Source organism: Tachyglossus aculeatus, chromosome X4 (assembly GCF_015852505.1).
Source record: "Tachyglossus aculeatus isolate mTacAcu1 chromosome X4, mTacAcu1.pri, whole genome shotgun sequence".
NCBI lineage: Eukaryota > Metazoa > Chordata > Mammalia > Monotremata > Tachyglossidae > Tachyglossus > Tachyglossus aculeatus.
The window spans coordinates 14,268,391-14,285,828 of record NC_052098.1 but is presented as its reverse complement, the minus strand read 5'-3'; the positions used below and the strand labels follow the sequence as shown (position 1 = coordinate 14,285,828).

At 45.3% G+C, this 17,438-nt stretch overlaps 1 protein-coding gene across 1 annotated transcript in view; it reads left to right on the top strand.

Moving 5' to 3' along the window:
• Positions 1-12,813, top strand: part of PGM5 (phosphoglucomutase 5) — a 190,657-nt gene extending 177,844 nt beyond the window's left edge. Inside the window, exon 11 of the mRNA XM_038770071.1 lies at positions 11,395-12,813. Within this exon, the coding sequence (XP_038625999.1) occupies positions 11,395-11,484 (90 nt within the window). The 3' untranslated portion in view covers positions 11,485-12,813. The remainder of the gene's footprint in view (positions 1-11,394) is intronic.
• Positions 12,814-17,438: the final 4,625 nt, after the last annotated feature.

Below are 17,438 nucleotides of genomic sequence, written 5' to 3'. Positions count from 1 at the left end.
ATTCAATTCACAAACCAAAAGTTCAGCTCCTCATCTATTTGGCCTAACCTTTCAGAATGGGTAAGCTTACCACATGTTCCCAGGTCAGGGAAGAGTCAGATACCCGGCAGGACTCATCCAACAGAGCAATGATGGGAAAAGAGGAAAAGAACATGCCAGTCTTTTCCCTTGGAATCGTCAAAGCTTTTGATAAGTCCTCTCCCAATAGGATGTAGAGGCAAACTCTGTCCAGCAAATAGCCCCTCTGATAGTTGGGAACTACAAAACCAGCCCTCTGCTTGTTGGGAAATATAGTTCAAACTCTTTTTTCCCGCAGATCTTTTATCCAACCTAAACGAGCAGTTCAGTCGACTGTTTTGGAAAACAACACAGCTTAACAGTATTGTAGGAGCATGGCAGAGTGTACAGGGTTAATAATAAACTGGGCTGCACCTGGATTTGTAAGTCTGGTTGATTTGTCTCATTCATATTGACACTTTAAGACCCTAGAGGAAAAAAGTGAAAACCTGCTTAATGTCTTTCGGATGACTGTATGGGTAAACATATTCACTGCCACGTTATATAGTCTCCTTTCACTTCCCTACTATCTCCACCTAATTTGAATACCATAGCTCCACATTGGGAGCCAAATGGAGCTTTGAGTAAATAGAGAAATCAGCCCAGTGCCTTTTTATTTGATTTTAATTTGGATCTCTCTATCCCTCATGGCCTCATGGTCCCAAACCAATGGAAAAACATGGGGAAGAATGAAAGGAAACCACCCCTTGCGTCCCATCAAAGACGATCTGGTTTTTGTTAGGCGCTTTAGTGTGAGCATTCTCAAAGCTCTAGTTTATTTTTTCTTTCACTTGGAGCTTTTTCTGGTGTGCTTCATCCTTGCACATCTTGGAATGATTTTTTCTCCTCAAGGAAAGACTTTGGTACCCATTTATTTTCTGAGCGATGGAGTGGGAGACATATTTCGCCCCAGAGCCAGGAGTCAGTTTCATGTCAGTTTCTTCCAGGGTCCGTGTTGCTTAGCAAATTCGACACCATTGAAATTCATGGCTGGAAAGTAGACACACAATATGGAAACACACACACACACACACATTAAAATGAGGGCTGTGGTGAGATGATTTGCAATTCAATAACAATTTGTATGCCTGGACTGTGGGGCTCCAGACTTTTTTTGAGACATTAGGACTATGTTCTGTAGTTCCTCCCAGATGTGAAAATATCTATTTAAATGCTTCTAAACACAAGATAGTGTGAGGAATAAGTGACATTGTAGGATAAATGAGAACATAAGGCAGGGTGGAGTGCAAGACTGTACTGAAAGGACTCGGGGGTGACATCAAACTCATCTAGACTGTCAGCTCATTGTGGGCAGGGAACGTGTCTACCAACTCTGTTGTAATCTTCCAAGTGCTAAGTACAGAGCTCTGCACATAGTAGTCCCTCAGTAAATACCACTGATGATGCTCAAACACACATTATGATACATGCTGTTACTGATTCCATAAGAAATGTGTGAAAAAGAATAGATTGTAAAGACTAGGAGAGAGGGTGCAAACAGAGTGGTTGGAAACCATGAAGACCATTGGGCTACGAGGCAAGAGGATGGTAAGTCGTGCCAGGAATGGTCAGTTTGCACTGGTCTACCTGTGAAAAAGAAGTGTTCATCCCTGGAGACGCTTAAGAAAAGGATAGACCACCACCTATCCTGGATGGTTTACTTATTCATCTGCCTGGAGTGAGGGGATGTGTTCATTTGACCTCTCTAAGTCCCTTCCAGGTTCACGATTCTACTGATGGTTTTCACCTCCAAATACTGTAAGTACAGAATAATTCAATGCTGAATTTAGAACTTTCCATTTTATCTCTGTGGCCTCATTTTGCCAACAAGTGATACAGTAGTTCTATGTAATAAATGTTCTTCTCCCTCACCCTCTGAATGGTGGCTGTGATAGGAATGGGGGTTGGGTCTCCAGGAGAGAGAGAGGAAGTTTCAGTGGCACCGGGAGGAAGGTGAGAGAGACTCCCAAAACAGAAAGGGTAGAAAAACAAAAGGTTAAGTCAAAATCTTAACTTTCCCATCAAGTCTTTGAGGATTTCATCTATTTGAATAATATTTTGACTATTTAAAAAATCCTGCAATTATCTAGGCTGTCCACATATCCAGACTCATCTCAGTCCTGTGCATTATGGGTAACTTACATTTTTGCAGTAAAGAAAAATTATCCTCACCATTCAGCATTTCCATTTCAATGTGCTTTATTATTAGAAAGACAGTACAGTCTTTTCAATTAATCAACCAAGGACAGATAGTTTCTTTTCAGGAGAAGGGAGAGGTCCACAGTGTCAGAGGTGGTCAAGGGGTCATGGAGAAATAGGTTGAAGTACAGCCCATTCGATTTGGTTATGAGGCAGTTACTGGGGACTTTGGGGGATGTGGTCTCATTGTAGTGAAGGGAGCAGAAACCATATTGTAATCAATCAATCAATCAGTCATATTTATTGAGCATTTACTGTAGGCAGAGCACTGTACTAAGTGCTTGGGAGAGTACAGTATAGCAGAGTTGGTAGACATTTTCCTAGACTGTAAGCCCATTGTGTGCAGGGATTGTCTCTATTGCTGTATTGTACTTTCCAAGCAATTAGCACAGTGCTCTGCACACAGTAAGTGCTCAATAAATATGATTGGATGAATGAATGAAGGAATGAAGGAATGAATGCCCACAACGAGTACAATATTGTACTGGATAAAAAATATAGTTGGATGAGAAGAAAGCAAAGTAGCGGTATATATAGCGGTATAAATATAGCCCATTTGAGGAAGCAGTAGCCTTCTGTTTTCAAAGTCAATCAATAGTATTTATTAAACACTTACAGTGTGCAGAACACTGCAGTAAGTACTTGGGAGAGTACAATATAATAGAGTTGATAGACACGATCCCTGCCCACAAGGAGGTTATAGTCTAGAGGGGGAGACAGGCATTTAAATAAATTACGGGTAAGGGAAATGGCAGAGTATAAGGATATGTGCAAAAGTTGTGTGGGGCTGGGGGTGGAGTGAGTATCAAAGTGCTTAAGGAGTACAGATCCACATGCATAGGTGATGCAGGAGGGACAGTGGATAGGATGGTGAAATTAGGGCTTAGTCAGGGAAGGTGTCTTAGAGGAGACATGATTTTAGGAGGAGTTTTAAGATGGTGAGAGTGGCGGTCTATTGTATATGAAAGGACAGGGAGTTCCAGGCCAGAGGGAGGACATGGGCAGGGGTTGGTGGTGAGACAGATGAGATCGAGGTTGGTGTTAGAGGAGCAAAGTGTGAGAGTTGCGTTGTAATAGGAGATTAGTGAGGTAAGGTAGGAAGGAGACCCTGATAATAAAAATAATAATGATTGTTCTATATGTTTAACACCTAATATGTGACAAGCACTTGATAGATACAAATAAACAGATGGACACAGTCTCTGTCCCACATCTCCTGCCACCTCCAAAAAACATTTGTTTGCTCTCACCCTTCTTTTCTCCCAATCCACCATCTTCAACCCTTCACTCTTTGGTGGCTTTTTCCCCTCTGTCTTCAAACATGTAAAAGTCTCCCCTGTATTAAAGAAGTCTTCCCCTATATAAAAAAAACTCTTCCACTGCCCCTTTCTGCTACTGCGCCATCTCTCGTCACTAAAAATCCAGGTGGTTGGAAATGAACAAAGTACCGATTTGAGGTTGCTTTACTTATTTTGTCTGCCTGTGCCGTTCAAGCCCAGTGTTAAAAATCCTGCTGATTTTAAGGGCAGGGTCATTAGAAGTCTTTCCAAACGTGTGGGGAGAACGGAGCCAAGGACTAACTCTCCAAGTTTATGGTTTTTCAGGAAAAAAAAATTTTTTCCAGCTGTTGGCAAGCCGTTGTCCCATTGTGGGTCACTAAGACCACTCAACGGAAGTTTTTATTACAATCCTGGCAGACCAATGCATGGTCATGGAAACATTTCCTTTTAAAGATTAATTGATTTAAATTTTTGCAAAAGTGAAGGGGGTTAGAGGCACCTCAGAAATTTCAGTCATAGGATGTTGATGATGCAGGTTGCTCTGAAGGATTGTGGGGCCATTGGGTTATCCTGGGTAAGTGTACTGGAGTTGTCAGCTGGGAATTTTATTGCTGCCTGTATGCTGCTGAATAGCCCTATTATCCCAAGAATGTTGTCTCTTCTGGAAAGTCTAAGAAGGTAATTGTTCCTCAATACTGGCAGCCCCATGCCATGCTGTGTTCTTGGCCATCGCCCGCACTGATTCACGCAAGCCTTTCCACTTGCTTCAAGAGAAATGGCTAAACCTGTTTCTGGAATGGTATTAGGTTTTCTTTTGTATAGCCAGTTAACTCTTTACTTTGAGTCTTGTGACAGAATCGTGAAGCCACTTTGGTTCAACAGCCCATTTCCACCTCTTCGGTCAGGTTAAGGAGTCCAAATGACAGCTCTTGTTGGTGCTCGCAATTGCATTTATGCAGATAAATGTCGCAGAGACAATATAATTGAAAAGGAAAGGGCTTTAGGTTGGAATTCCTGAATAGACAGTTTTTTTCTCATCCCCTTTATCAAATACAGTAGGTTTTCTTGGGTTTGTTTTTAGCACACTCATTTTCATTCCAGTTGAAGGAAGCTCAGACCCTTAAAATTGAAACAAACAAGAGACCAGCTGTTTTGCTATTGTCAATGAAAGAATAATTTGCTGACTTAGAACCGAGCAGATTATCTATGGACACTTATGCAGAGCGTGTTTCCTCTAGCCCAGCTGTAGAAAAGTTATAGCCAGGACCAATCCAAGGAAGCGGTGAAACTCAAAGCAAGACACTGCCTCTATTACCAACAGAATTGGTGAAGGTCTAAATGCTGGTGTTTGCTTCCTGTCCCCGATCTGGGCTTCTCTATATGTAAGGCTTCCTAGAAGTGTGAAAATCCCAGCATGGTCACACTAACTCCTACCACTCAAGACCCAAGAAAGCTACCCAAATTGTGTTTTCCTTTTTTAACCTGTGCCTCTGGGTTATTCCCTCCCCCTGTTTTGGATTATTTACCAGAGGTAGTTCTATCTTGGGACAGCAAGAACACTAATAATATGAATCCACTGACAATCAAATATTCTTGTAGCTAACACTTCGTTTTGGTCGTTTTTTTTTCTTTAACTAGAAGTGTTAAGTAAAATTTCCTATTTTTTTTTTCAAATCTACCTCCTCAGTCTGTCCCTGCTCATCCTCCACTGTTAATAACTGTGGTATTTGTTAAGCAGTTACTATGTGCCAGGTACTGTACTAAGCACTGGGGTGGATACAGGCAAATTGGGTTGGACACAGTCCCTTGTCAATCAATCAATCAATCAATCAATCGTATTTATTGAGCACTTACTGTGTACAGAGCACTGTACTAAGCGCTTGGGAAGTCCAAGTTGGCAACATATAGAGAAGGGTCCCTACCCAACAGTGGGCTCACAGTCTAGAAGGGGGAGACAGAGAACAAAACAAAACATATTAACAAAATAAAATAAATGGAATAGGTATGTACAAGTAAAATAAATAAATAAATAGAGTAATAAATCCATATAAACATATATACAGGTGTTGTGGGGAAGGGAAGGAGGTAAGGCGGGGGGGATGGAGCGGGGGAGGAGGGGGAGAGGAATGAGGGGGCTCAGTCTGGGAAGGCCTCCTGGAGGAGGTGAGCTCTCAGTAGGGCCTTGAAGGGAGGAAGAGAGCTAGCTTGGCAGATGGGCAGAGGGAGGGCATTCCAGGCCAGGGGGATGACGTGGGCCAGGGGTCGACAGCGGGACAGGCGAGAACGAGGCACGGTGAGGAGATTAGCAGCAGAGGAGCGGAGGGTGCGGGCTGGGCTGTAGAAGGAGAGAAGGGAGGTGAGGTAGGAGGGGGCGAGGTGATGGAGAGCCTTGAAGCCGAGGGTGAGGAGTTTCTGCCTGATGCGTAGGTTGATTGGTAGCCACTGGAGATTTTTGAGGAGGAGAGTAACATGCCCAGAGCATTTCTGGACAAAGATAATCTGGGCAGCAGCATGAAGTATGGATTGAAGTGGGGAGAGACAAGAAGATGGGAGATCGGAGAGGAGGCTGATACAGTAGTCCAGACGGGATAGGATGAGAGCTTGAACGAGCAGGTTAGTGGTTTGGATGGAGAGGAAAGGGCGGATCTTGGCAATGTTGCGGAGCTGAGACCGGCAGGTTTTGGTGACGGCTTGGATGTGAGGGGTGAACGAGAGAGCGGAGTCGAGAATGACACCAAGGTTGCAGGCTTGTGAGATGGGAAGGATGGTAGTGCTGTCAACAGAGATGGGAAAGTCAGGGAGAGGGCAGGGTTTGGGAGGGAAGACAAGGAGTTCAGTCTTGGACATGTTGAGTTTTAGGTGGCGGGCAGACATCCAGATGGAGATGTCCTGAAGGCAGGAGGAGATGTGAGCTTGGAGGGAGGGGGAGAGAGCAGGGGCAGAGATGTAGATTTGGGTGTCATCAGCGTAGAGATGATAGTTGAAGCCGTGGGAGCGAATGAGGTCACCAAGGGAGTGAGTGTAGATCGAGAACAGAAGGGAACCAAGAACTGAACCTTGAGGAACCCCCACAGTAAGGGGATGGGAGGGGGAGGAGGTGCCTGCAAAAGAGACTGAGAATGAACGACCGGAGAGATAAGAAGAGAACCAGGAGAGGACGGAGTCTGTGAAGCCAAGGTTGGATAGCATGTTGAGGAGAAGGGGGTGGTCCACATTGTAGAAGGCAGTTGAGAGGTCGAGGAGAATTAGGATAGAGTATGAGCCATTGGATTTGGCAAGGTCATTGGTGACCTTTGAGAGGGCAGTTTCCGTGGAATGTAGGGGACGGAAGCCAGACTGGAGGGGATTGAGGAGAGAGTTGGTGTTGAGGAATTCGAGGCAGCACGTGTAGATGACTCGTTCAAGGAGTTTGGAATGGAATGGTAGGAGGGAGATGGGGTGATAACTAGAAGGTGAGGTGGGGTCAAGAGAGGGTTTTTTTAGGATGGGAGAGACATGGGCATGTTTGAAGGCAGAGGGGAAGGAACCACTGGAGAGTGAGCGGTTGAAAATGGAAGTTAAGGAGGGGAGAAGGGACAGAGTGAGAGATTTCATGAGATGAGAGGGAATGGGGTCAGAAGCACAGGTGGCTGGAGTAGCACTTGAGAGGAGGGAGGAGAGCTCCTCTGAGGATACTGCTGGGAAGGATGGGAGAGTAGCAGAGAGTGTTGAGAGCCGGGGGCTTGGAGAAGGGGAGGGAGTGACTTTGGGGAGGTCAGACCTGATGGATTTAATTTTATTAATGAAGTAGGAGGCCAGATCGTTGGGGGTGAGGGAAGGAGGAGGGGGAGGAACCGGGGGCCTGAGAAGGGAGTTGAATGTATGGAAGAGCTGATGGGGATGATGGGCATGGGTGTCAATAAGGGAGGAGAAATAGTTTTGTCTGGCAGAGGAGAGGGCTGAGTTAAGGCAGGAAAGGATAAACCTGAAGTGAACGAGGTTGGCATGGTGTTTAGACTTTCGCCAGCAGCGTTCGGCAGCTCGAGCATAAGAGCAAAGGAGGCGGACAGTGGCAGTGATCCAGGGCAGTGGGTTAGTGGTACGAGAGCGGCGAAGGGAAAGGGGAGCGAGTGAGTCTAGCTGAGTAGAAAGGGTAGAGTTGAGAGCAGTAATCTGATCATCAAGATTGGGTAGAGAGGAGAGGGAGGCGAGGTGGGGTGTGAGGTGCTCAGAAAGATGGATGGGGTCAAGAGAGCGGAGATCTCTGTGAGGGAGTAATATGGATTTACAGGGGAAAGGAGTGTGAGTGAGGAGGCAGGTGAGAAGATTATGATCAGAGAGAGGGATTTCAGAGTTGGTGAGGGTGGACACAGTGCAGCGGTAGGAGATGATGAGGTCGAGGGTATGACCAAGTTGGTGAGTGGGCGAGGTGGGGTGGAGCAAGAGGTTGGCAGCATCAAGGAGAGATAGAAGGTTGTCCCACGTGAGGCTCACAGTCTTAATCCCCACTTTATCGATGAAGTAACAGAGGCACAGAGAAGTGAAGTGATTTGCCCAAGGTCACACAGCAGACAAGTGGCAGAGCTGGGATTAGAACCCATGACCTTCTGACTCCCAGGCCCGTGCTCTGTCCGCTATGCCGTGGTGCTTCTCTGTTAATGTTAATGAACAATGAAATGACCAGAAATCTGTGCTGAAGGGAAGAGGAGGTGCAGCAAGGGGTCTACATAATTCACAAACTAGCCCTGAACACACAGGAGTGATTGCCGTTGTGATGTTCTTTTCTTAGGTGGAATAGGCATAGTCAACCACTTGGGAGGGTTGATGGAACTTATTCTCTGGTGAGTATGTGATCTGCCCTCTACAATAGGAGCTTGGTTTCCAGCTGTTAGTGGGGCAGCACTTCTTGGCTAAACAGAGAAATGGCTCTCTAAACTCCACTAGATTGTAAGCACCTTGAAGGCAGGGATTGTATCTATCAACTATAGTGTACTCTCCCAAGCACTTGTGCTCTACCCACTGTAAGCATTCAATAAATACCACTGATTGCACCTCTGAAGTTTGATTTGCATTTATCTAATCATCTCCATGGAGACCGACTGAGCTACCAGCTGTTAGAACTGGTCTCTGGATTGTGTATTCTTACTCTTGCCTCTGCAGCTCCTTTTTATCATTATCCAATACAATTCAGCCCTCACTTGAACTCCTGGTAGGTGCAGGAAAAAACAAAGAACAGGCCTTAGGCCAAGGGAGGGTATGATAGCCTGTGGTCCCATGGCTGAAACCTGGTGACACTAGCCAAGAGAGGCTCAGAAGCCCAATGAACGGCTGGCAACCAGCCAGCCAGCCATGGTTACTGAGTACTCACTGACTATATCTGCCCAGCACAAGGTGATGTGAAATGAAGAGTTGACAATTATTCACGTGATATGTTAGATACAGATAGCCAACAGGTAATTTGAGCCAAAACAAATCCTCCCTGAATGCTCTGGTTTGGCTGCAGGTATTGATCCAGTTAATCCAGAGAACTGTCAAATCTCCACCTCTCTGGGGATCCAATGGGAAGTAGAGGAAGGAGAAGGCCTAATTCTTGCCTTCAAGATGTTTACGGTCTAACGGAAAAAAATAAGCACAAATAAGAGACTCTAACCACAAATTGCAGAAACACAGGAACATACCATATATCAGTGGATGCATTTATAGTGATGAGCAGAGAGGGGATTGGAGTCTCTGGAGGCAGGTAAGTCAAAGTGGTAAATTCTGGGCCAAAGGCCCTTTTCAAAGGATTCCTGAGATGAGAGACTAAGTTCTGAGTTCCCTGGTGATTTGAATCCCCTCTATCAGTTAATCAATCAGTGATCGTTATTGAGCACTTACTGCATGCAGAGCACTGTACTAAGTACTTGGGAGAGTACAATAAAACAGAGTTGGTAGACATGTTCCCTGCCCACAGTGAGCTTGCAGCCTAGAATCAGACTAGCCCTCCGAGTGCAAATGATTCTTGAAGCCCCGGTGACCACAATGAGTCTGACATTGCAGGTGCCCTTCACAGATGATGGGCAATGTGATTGAGGCTGGGGATCATGTCTACTAATTCTATTTGCAATATCCCAAACTCGTAGTACAGACCTCTGCACATCGGCACTTAATAAATATGATTGATGGTGATGATAATTTCCTGGATGGAGTGAATGAGAAAGAGAGAGGCAGAAACAGTCATGGAATCTCTACAAAATCTCAGAGAAGCAGCATGACCTAGTGAATAGAGCACGGCCTAGGAGTCAGAAGGACCTGGGTTCTAATCCTGGCTCTACCACTTGTCTGTTGCATGACCTTGGGCAAGTCACTTCACTTCCCTGTGCTTCATTTACCTCATCTGTAAAATGGAGATTAAGACTGTGAGCCTCATGTGAGAGCTGAACTGAGTAGCTTGAATCTGCCCCAGTGCTTAATACAATGCCTGACTCATAGTAAGTGTTTAACAAGTACCATAAAAAATCCTATCTCTAAGGTCAAGGGAGAAATAGGTGAATAATAATAATAATTGTGGGTTGGACACAGTCCCTGTCCCACATGGGGCTCACGGTCTGTATCCCCATTTTACAGATGAGGTAACTGAGGCCCAGAGAAGTGAAGTGACTTGCTCAAGGCCACCCAGCAGACAAGTAGCGGAGCCAGGATTAGAATGATTAATTCTTATTATTATTATGGTATTTGTTAAGTGCTTACTATGTGCTAAGCACTGTTTTAAGCACTGGAGTGGATACAAGGTTGTCCCACATGGGGCTCACAGTTTTAATCCCCATTTTACAGATGAGTTAACTGAGGCACAGAGAAGTTAAGTGGCTTTCCCAAGGTCACGCAGCAGACAAGTGGCGGACTTCTGACTCTCAGGCCCGTGCTCTATCTGCTACGTCACGCTACTAGTGCAACTAGGGTGACATTAGCAAAGACATCACATAGGACATGGATTTTTGAGTAATGCTTAGAAGGAGGGAAGAGGGACATTGTTTGACAAAGCAGAGTGGGGAAGGCATTCCAGGCAGAGATGGGGGATGGAGTGGTGTGAGCTATGATGTCATGGAGAGCAACCACCCCATATTTCTTTCAAGGATCTTTCTTCCCCTGTTGGAAACAGAATACTAGGCTGGGTGGACCATGGGTTTGACCTAGTTATGTCCCTAGGGTTCGTGGGGAGGTAGAGTTGAGTGCTGGAAGCAGTGAGAGTGGAGGACTTGAGCTGAAATGGAGAGAGAGAGAGAGAGAGAGAGAGAGAGAGAGAGAGAGAGAGAGAGAGAGAGAGAGAGAACGTGCTAAGAATGGGGAAACCAGATGATAGAGAACACTGAATTGAATTGAACACTGAACTGACTGGCCAGGCACTCAGGTAGAATGTGGGTGGTGTTTGTGAGACCACTGTAGGCTTTTGAGGAGGAGAGTGACATGATCCAACCTGCCCTTTGTGTAGATGATTCATGCTGCTGTGTGTCAGATGGGCTGGAGAGTGGGAGGCCAAAAAGGAGGCTTATCCAGAGTGGTAGTTGGAGCAGAACTGTGGAATATGACAGATGAAGGCTCAGTAGGATTTAGTGAGAAGGTGGTGAGAAGGATTGAGTCCAAGGTGGTGACCACAAGTGACATATAGATAGGGTGCCATTTACTCAGAATGTTAAGAGGCTCAGCAGGGAGGGGAGGGAAGTCAATGGTGGCAGGCGTCCAACATTTTGATCACCTGCAGCTCTGTCCAGAGGACCATCTGAAGTAGAGTGAACTCCCCATTTGCCGTACCAGAAACTCGGTTAAAGTGACCAAGTTCTGCGGCTTGCTTATTGCTCCATTCCCTCCGAGTTGCTGATGATATTTTATCTTCCCTTTCCAGGCCGTGCTGAGTCCTCTCATAGCCATTGCACTGAAAATTTCCCAGATTCATGAGCGGACAGGCCGCAAGGGGCCCACTGTCATCACCTGAACCGGCGAAGGATCACTCACCCAGGGCCCAAAGAGCATGAGCTGCTTTTGCTGATGCCTTCTTGCTACCTGTTTGTGCCTTGTATGACTTTTCAAAGAGGTTTTGCTGGTGAGGGGCGGTGGTTGGGAAAGTAAAAACAATCAGTTTTATTTTGATCTTATCCAGTTGCATTAACCGCCAAATGCAACCCTGTATTTAGCCGTCTGTTAAAGCTGCAATATCCTTTTGTATCTCCCTCATAACTAAACTAAGAACCAAGAACTTCCCCACTCCCAAGCCAGAAGCAGGTTGGGAGACAGCTGAACCCTGTCTTTTCCCTACCCTATGGTGCAACATGAAGAAAGGTTTTGGACTCGGAAGAGTGAGCAAGATGAGCCCCAGAACTTAGGTGATGTGGGCTCAGATTCAGATGATAGAGTCCTAGCCAGATCATAGTAGGGCGACTGGGGCCCTAGACAGCTGGGAGGAGTGTTCCAGCTTCTGCAGTAGGTAAAAAATTTCACCTCTCCTCTTGAGATTGTCCACTCCCACCACTCCTTTCCTGTCTGCCTGCTTCCCTCCATGCCCACTGCAGCATTATGTAAATCACTCTTCCATCAGAACACGATATTTTAACTGTAACCTGAAAGTAAGTTCTTCATTCATCATTGAAGTGGGAAACATTCGGATGGCCATTCCTTTGGAAATGTTTCGAACCTATGAGATTTTGGCAATGACCCGCAGGTCAATACCGTGTGTTTGTACCAGTCTCTACTAAGAGGACAGCTACCATTCTTTTGCTGTCCTATCCAGGGCCGATTTAAAGAGTCCACTTGCCAAAGGATCCATATGTAGGGGTACAGATCTCAGCCTCTTGGCAATAGGTGCAAGAGTGCAAGTTGAATGAGAACAAATGGTAAAGAGTGAAGTGAATGCTGGAAGAATGCTTCACGGACCCAGCCAGGTGTAGGCCGTGGACCAGAAGATGAGGGGGTGTGGGAGTAGGTGGGGGAAAACCTAGGGAGAGTCAAGAACGCATAGCTTCCTATCAGGCTTCCTTTCCTGGGAAACTATACTGCAGCTCTAGCTTTAATGCTCCCTCTCTGTACTCAATGAGAACACAAACACTTAGTGCATGTGACTTGTTTGCATATGTTTTGTTTCCTTGGGAACAGCATGGTCACTTGTCATGTAATTTGTTGAGGTGGCTCCATGCAATCTGACACTCTTGCAGCGTGCCTGTGCAATGGAGAGAATGTTGCCAGGAAGGGAATTGTTTTGATTTTCTATCTACGCTTTTTGTCAAAAATTGCTATGACATTTAGTAGCCAATAAAAATGAAATGCAGTATTTCTGTCTTAATTCTGAATTGTGGGATTGGGGGAGGGTTTTTTTTTCCCTTTGAGAAGTCAAAGCAAAGTTTCACCTATCCTGATAAATGTGCCTTTGAGCAACCTTAAAGACAGTGAATTTCATCATCATATCTTGAGGGCCTGGTTCAGTGAATGGAACAGGGATGATTCATGTCTTGAAACTCTCTTTGAGAAGGAGCACAGCTTCACTGGAATTGAGTCAGCTGTTCTGAGTATCTTGATCTCACAGCCCAAGAAGAGTGTCCTACCTGAGTTAAATTTCTGGATCCAGTTGTGGAACCAGCTGTCATTCTGGGCATCTTCACCTCCCTTTGGAGTTCCTGATGGAAACTAGCATATGAGCATTTGCTAATTTCCTGTTTATCATCCCTACATCCTGTATGGAGAATTCCCATATAGGTGATTCCATTTTGAGGCTGAACAGAAAAAAAAGCTTTCTTAGACATGGGCATCTACAGGTTGCTGGGTTGAGAGAAAACTTCCTCTTGATTTGCTAAACCACTTCTCAGTTGACTTGAGGGCCATTGCTTTCTTTAAATGGGCCAGCTGACCAATCTCATGGCTACACACCCTCATGCTCACAACCATGTAAAGTGGGGTTGCCCGTAAGGACCCCCAAAAAATAGGGTTTGGGCAAGTTCCGGTCACATGGCTGGGCGGGTGGAAGGTGACCTGAGACACAAGAGTGGCCGTCCCTGACCCTGCCGAAAGTGGAAGAGCCAATTCTGTTAATTCCAGAATGGGGGAGACTGCACTTTGGGTGCTGTCTCCCTTTCCCTGTCTTTCAGCTGAATTAATCCTTCACCGTCCCCAGGTCTGATGGAAGGTGCAGAAGGTGACAGAGCAACTGCCTTGGATCCTGTTCTGGCTACGGTGACCCAGGTGGTTCCAGGGCCTTCTCTAGTCCTCCAAGTAGCCTACCACCAGCTCTATTCACTGCCACCTCCAGAGTCCGTGCCAACTCAGGCCCAAGTTTGCTGCAGGGGAATAGCAGCAGAAGCAGAAGAAATTCTGGTCGGGCTGCAGCAGTTGGTGAGGGCATTGGCATAGGAACCACAAGACAACTTTGCAATAATCAGGGAAGATGGGAAATAGCCCAGCTGGCCTGGGACAGCCTGTGGAGGTGAGAGTGGGGAGGGGCCTTCCCTGACCCTAAGTGGTACTGCTTACTTGCTCCGTGCCTCACTTCAGGCTGGGCCCAGCTCTGAGTTCCATCTTTGTTTTCTGACTTCTGAGTGGCACTGGCACCCAAGGTGAAGTGTGTCCAGCAGTGGTGTAGGGTCACCAGCTGCACCTCTTAGAGTGGGCATGACATCATAATGTCACAAACACTTTCGTCATGACATTACAGCAGCACGATGTCCTGATTTCATGATCTTGACCAGGTCCAGCACCAGGGTTGGGACTGCTATCACCACCTAAGACTCTTGGTTGTCCACCCTGTTCTTAAAAGACCTCAGCAAAGGAGATTCAACAACCTTCTTTAGAAGCTTATTAAACTTCCACGTTCCTTAGCAACTCAGACCACAATAGCTCCCAAGCTTTCTTTGCTTGGAGGCACTCTAAGTCCACTTTTGAGGTTTTCTGTGCCACTCCTCGCACAACCTAGCTGTCAGCACTAACAAATAAAAAAAATTGACCTTTTTATTGGCCTTAGTGAAAGACAAAGGACTGTGGATATGATATTTACAGGTGGCTGTTCACCAAACCTAATCTCATGTCTTCTTCAACTATCTGTAGTCTTCCTCTTGTCTTACAGGGGTGGAAGATGGACACAGCCTTCCGGTCTGGTTTCAAGGTATTAAGGAAAAGTGAAAGCAACTCCCCCAGTCTCCTCGTCTGCCGTTTAAGCAGAAGGATATTCCTGGGACTACAAACTGGTCAGAGGGATAGATTTGAGTCTGGCAGATACTATTGACTGGGATAGAGTTCTATGGACACTGTCTAACTACATGTAAAGTAGTCCCTAGTCTAATCTATTTTAATTGTGTTCCTTCTACAGCATCTAACCACACCTAAAATCATCCCCAGGGCCAGAGGAAAGAGAGGTGGGGGTAAGCTTGTGGTACCTCTAAGTCACTCCAGAAGGGGTTCCAGCACCCCCTTTGGGGTTCCACTGCTTCCCTCTCGAGTCTTTCTTTCATCTTTCTTGCATCTCTCACTGCAGTTAGAACCCATTTCCTCTGTCTCCGTCCATGGGAAAGATGGAGAATTGCTGATAGCACTGTCTTCCTTTATGAAAAACCCTTTATGTACTGCAATCAGTCAATCAATCAATCATGTTTATTGAGTGCTTACTGTGTGCAGAGCACTGTACTAAGCTGTTGGGAGAGTACAATATAACAGAGTTGGTAGACACATTCCTTGCCCATAATAAGCTTACAGGCTTGAGACTGTTCTTGTAGACAGTTTTCAATTTCCCTCTTAGCCTTTTGTCTCAGATTAATTGTGATGTTTGGTAAACACTTATTATGCACAAAGCTCTGTACTAAGCACTAGAGTAGATACAGTATAATAAGGACATACACAATCTCTATTCCTCATGAGGCTCACAGTCTAAGTGATCCAAGAGCCCCAAGACTCTGTGGAACCTCGGTCCATTTCCAGGAACTGAGTGGGAAAGCTCAGAAGCCCAGAACTCTTTGTGAATCCAGCTGGGGAGGAGCTGCTGATCTATTGGATCTCTATTCAGACTTCAAGAAACAGCCATCTAGAGTATGATTCCCCCTCTTAAGGTAATGCCACCCACCTGGGACTTTGGAATTCCTAAGTGCTTACATAAACGTGCAAGAAGCCATTTTATGATTAGCTCCTCTTTCTGCTTCCAATGATCAAAGACCCTTCTGCCCCTGCCCCAGTGGTAACCGTAGGAAGAACTGTGTCAAATGACATTCAAGTCTGGAATATGGGCTAAAGTGCTTTGACATGATGAAAATGTTTTTTGAAACAGCTATATTTAGCTATACACTGAATAGAGGGTTGGGTGTGCTAATCATCTGGACTTTGGCTGTGATGAGAAGGGGCAGGTCAAGACTAGTTCAACATTCGGCATGCAGCAAAAATCCTCGCTGTAGAATTGCCTTTGATGCTGATGACCCCATTCTGTTACTGGAGCTGGGCCAGCTGAGTGTGTTGCTCTCTTGGTACCCTGGAAATACTTGCACACTGACTGAAATGCCAAGCGCCTGTGTGTCTCTCAATAGCCTTGAAGTCTTGAGAATGATTCCATTCCTAATTGCAGAGGCTCAGAGAAAATGGGCACGGGACATTATGTAACCTCCCACTAAATCTGCAACAGGTTTTGCATCAGTAATCCAGAGGCTGATTGACAAGGGCAAAAAAAAAATATAGCAAAATTCACATTCTTTTTTGGTGTTAATAAAATCTGCCTTGTTAGCCGGTGAACCATAGGGAGGATTTGCTTCAAGTCCTTTTTGTCTCAATTCAGCACAGAACACTGAAAAATATTAGGTTGAAATTGTGAGGATGATATCCTCCAGCTTGTCTCCTGATTGGTGCAGCAGTCTGTCTAATTGACAGCTGTCCTCTGGGCTACTGGAGACTCTCTGCTGCTCTCCTCATTTCACTGACAGTCAACTAGATTCGTGGAACTTTGCTGAGATTTTCCCATCTGGCAGTGGAATTGCTGGCTGGAAAAACCCAATATGGTCTCAGTCAATCAAGTCTGCATGTGAGCAGCAGAGTGCCTGGGGTGGGATCTGAAACAGGACTCCATGGCTTCAAAAATATCTTCTTCTGGAAAATCTGTGTTTACATTGTCTTGTGTTTACATTGGCTTTGTCCGGCTCAGATATAGGCCAAATTAGGTATTTTTTTTTAACCGGGAAATTACTTTTAAAAATATTTCTGGACCAGTGTAGGACAGCTAGAGAATGATTGTCTTGGAAAGCCAAACATTTGCTCTACTAAATTTAACACCTGAATGAATTTTGTTTATCATCACCATCATTATCATTATCATCAATTGACTTATGTAAGTGTCCTTACCCAGCAGTATATGGCACTGTACTAAATTCTTTGGGGATTTTACAGGATAAGGAGAAAATGTAGTTCCTGTCCTCAAGGAACTTTAGTCTGAAAGAAGGCAAGACAGATAAATGTATGGTCACCAAAACAGAAGCCCATGTCTAAGACTCTTGATGATTTCCAACTCCATCTTGGTTGGATGTGGGTAGAGGGCAAAGGTTAGGTAGAGTCTATTTTGAAGTATGTTTGAGAAAACCAGTTTGGAGAAAATATGTAATGGGTGACCAAGGGCAAGACCAAGGGCAGTTCTGTTATGCATTGGAAAGATAATTGAACAGATGAAAGAAAGGTTGGAGAGCTTGGAGGAAATAGGAAGAATTGGAGCCAAAGTCAAATGTGATCTACTGCTCATTACACTGTATTGCCAAGGGTTAATGCTTATAAAGGTGCGCAGGGGTTTCTTTATATATTATACATGCAATGCCTTAGGTCCAAAATTAGGCTAGACATCATACTTCTTCCTACTTAAGGACTGTAAACTTAGCTTCCCAGCAGCAAAATATCTTTCCTGAGGACATATAGAGAGTGCTACTCTGTCATGGAGTAGATAACTCA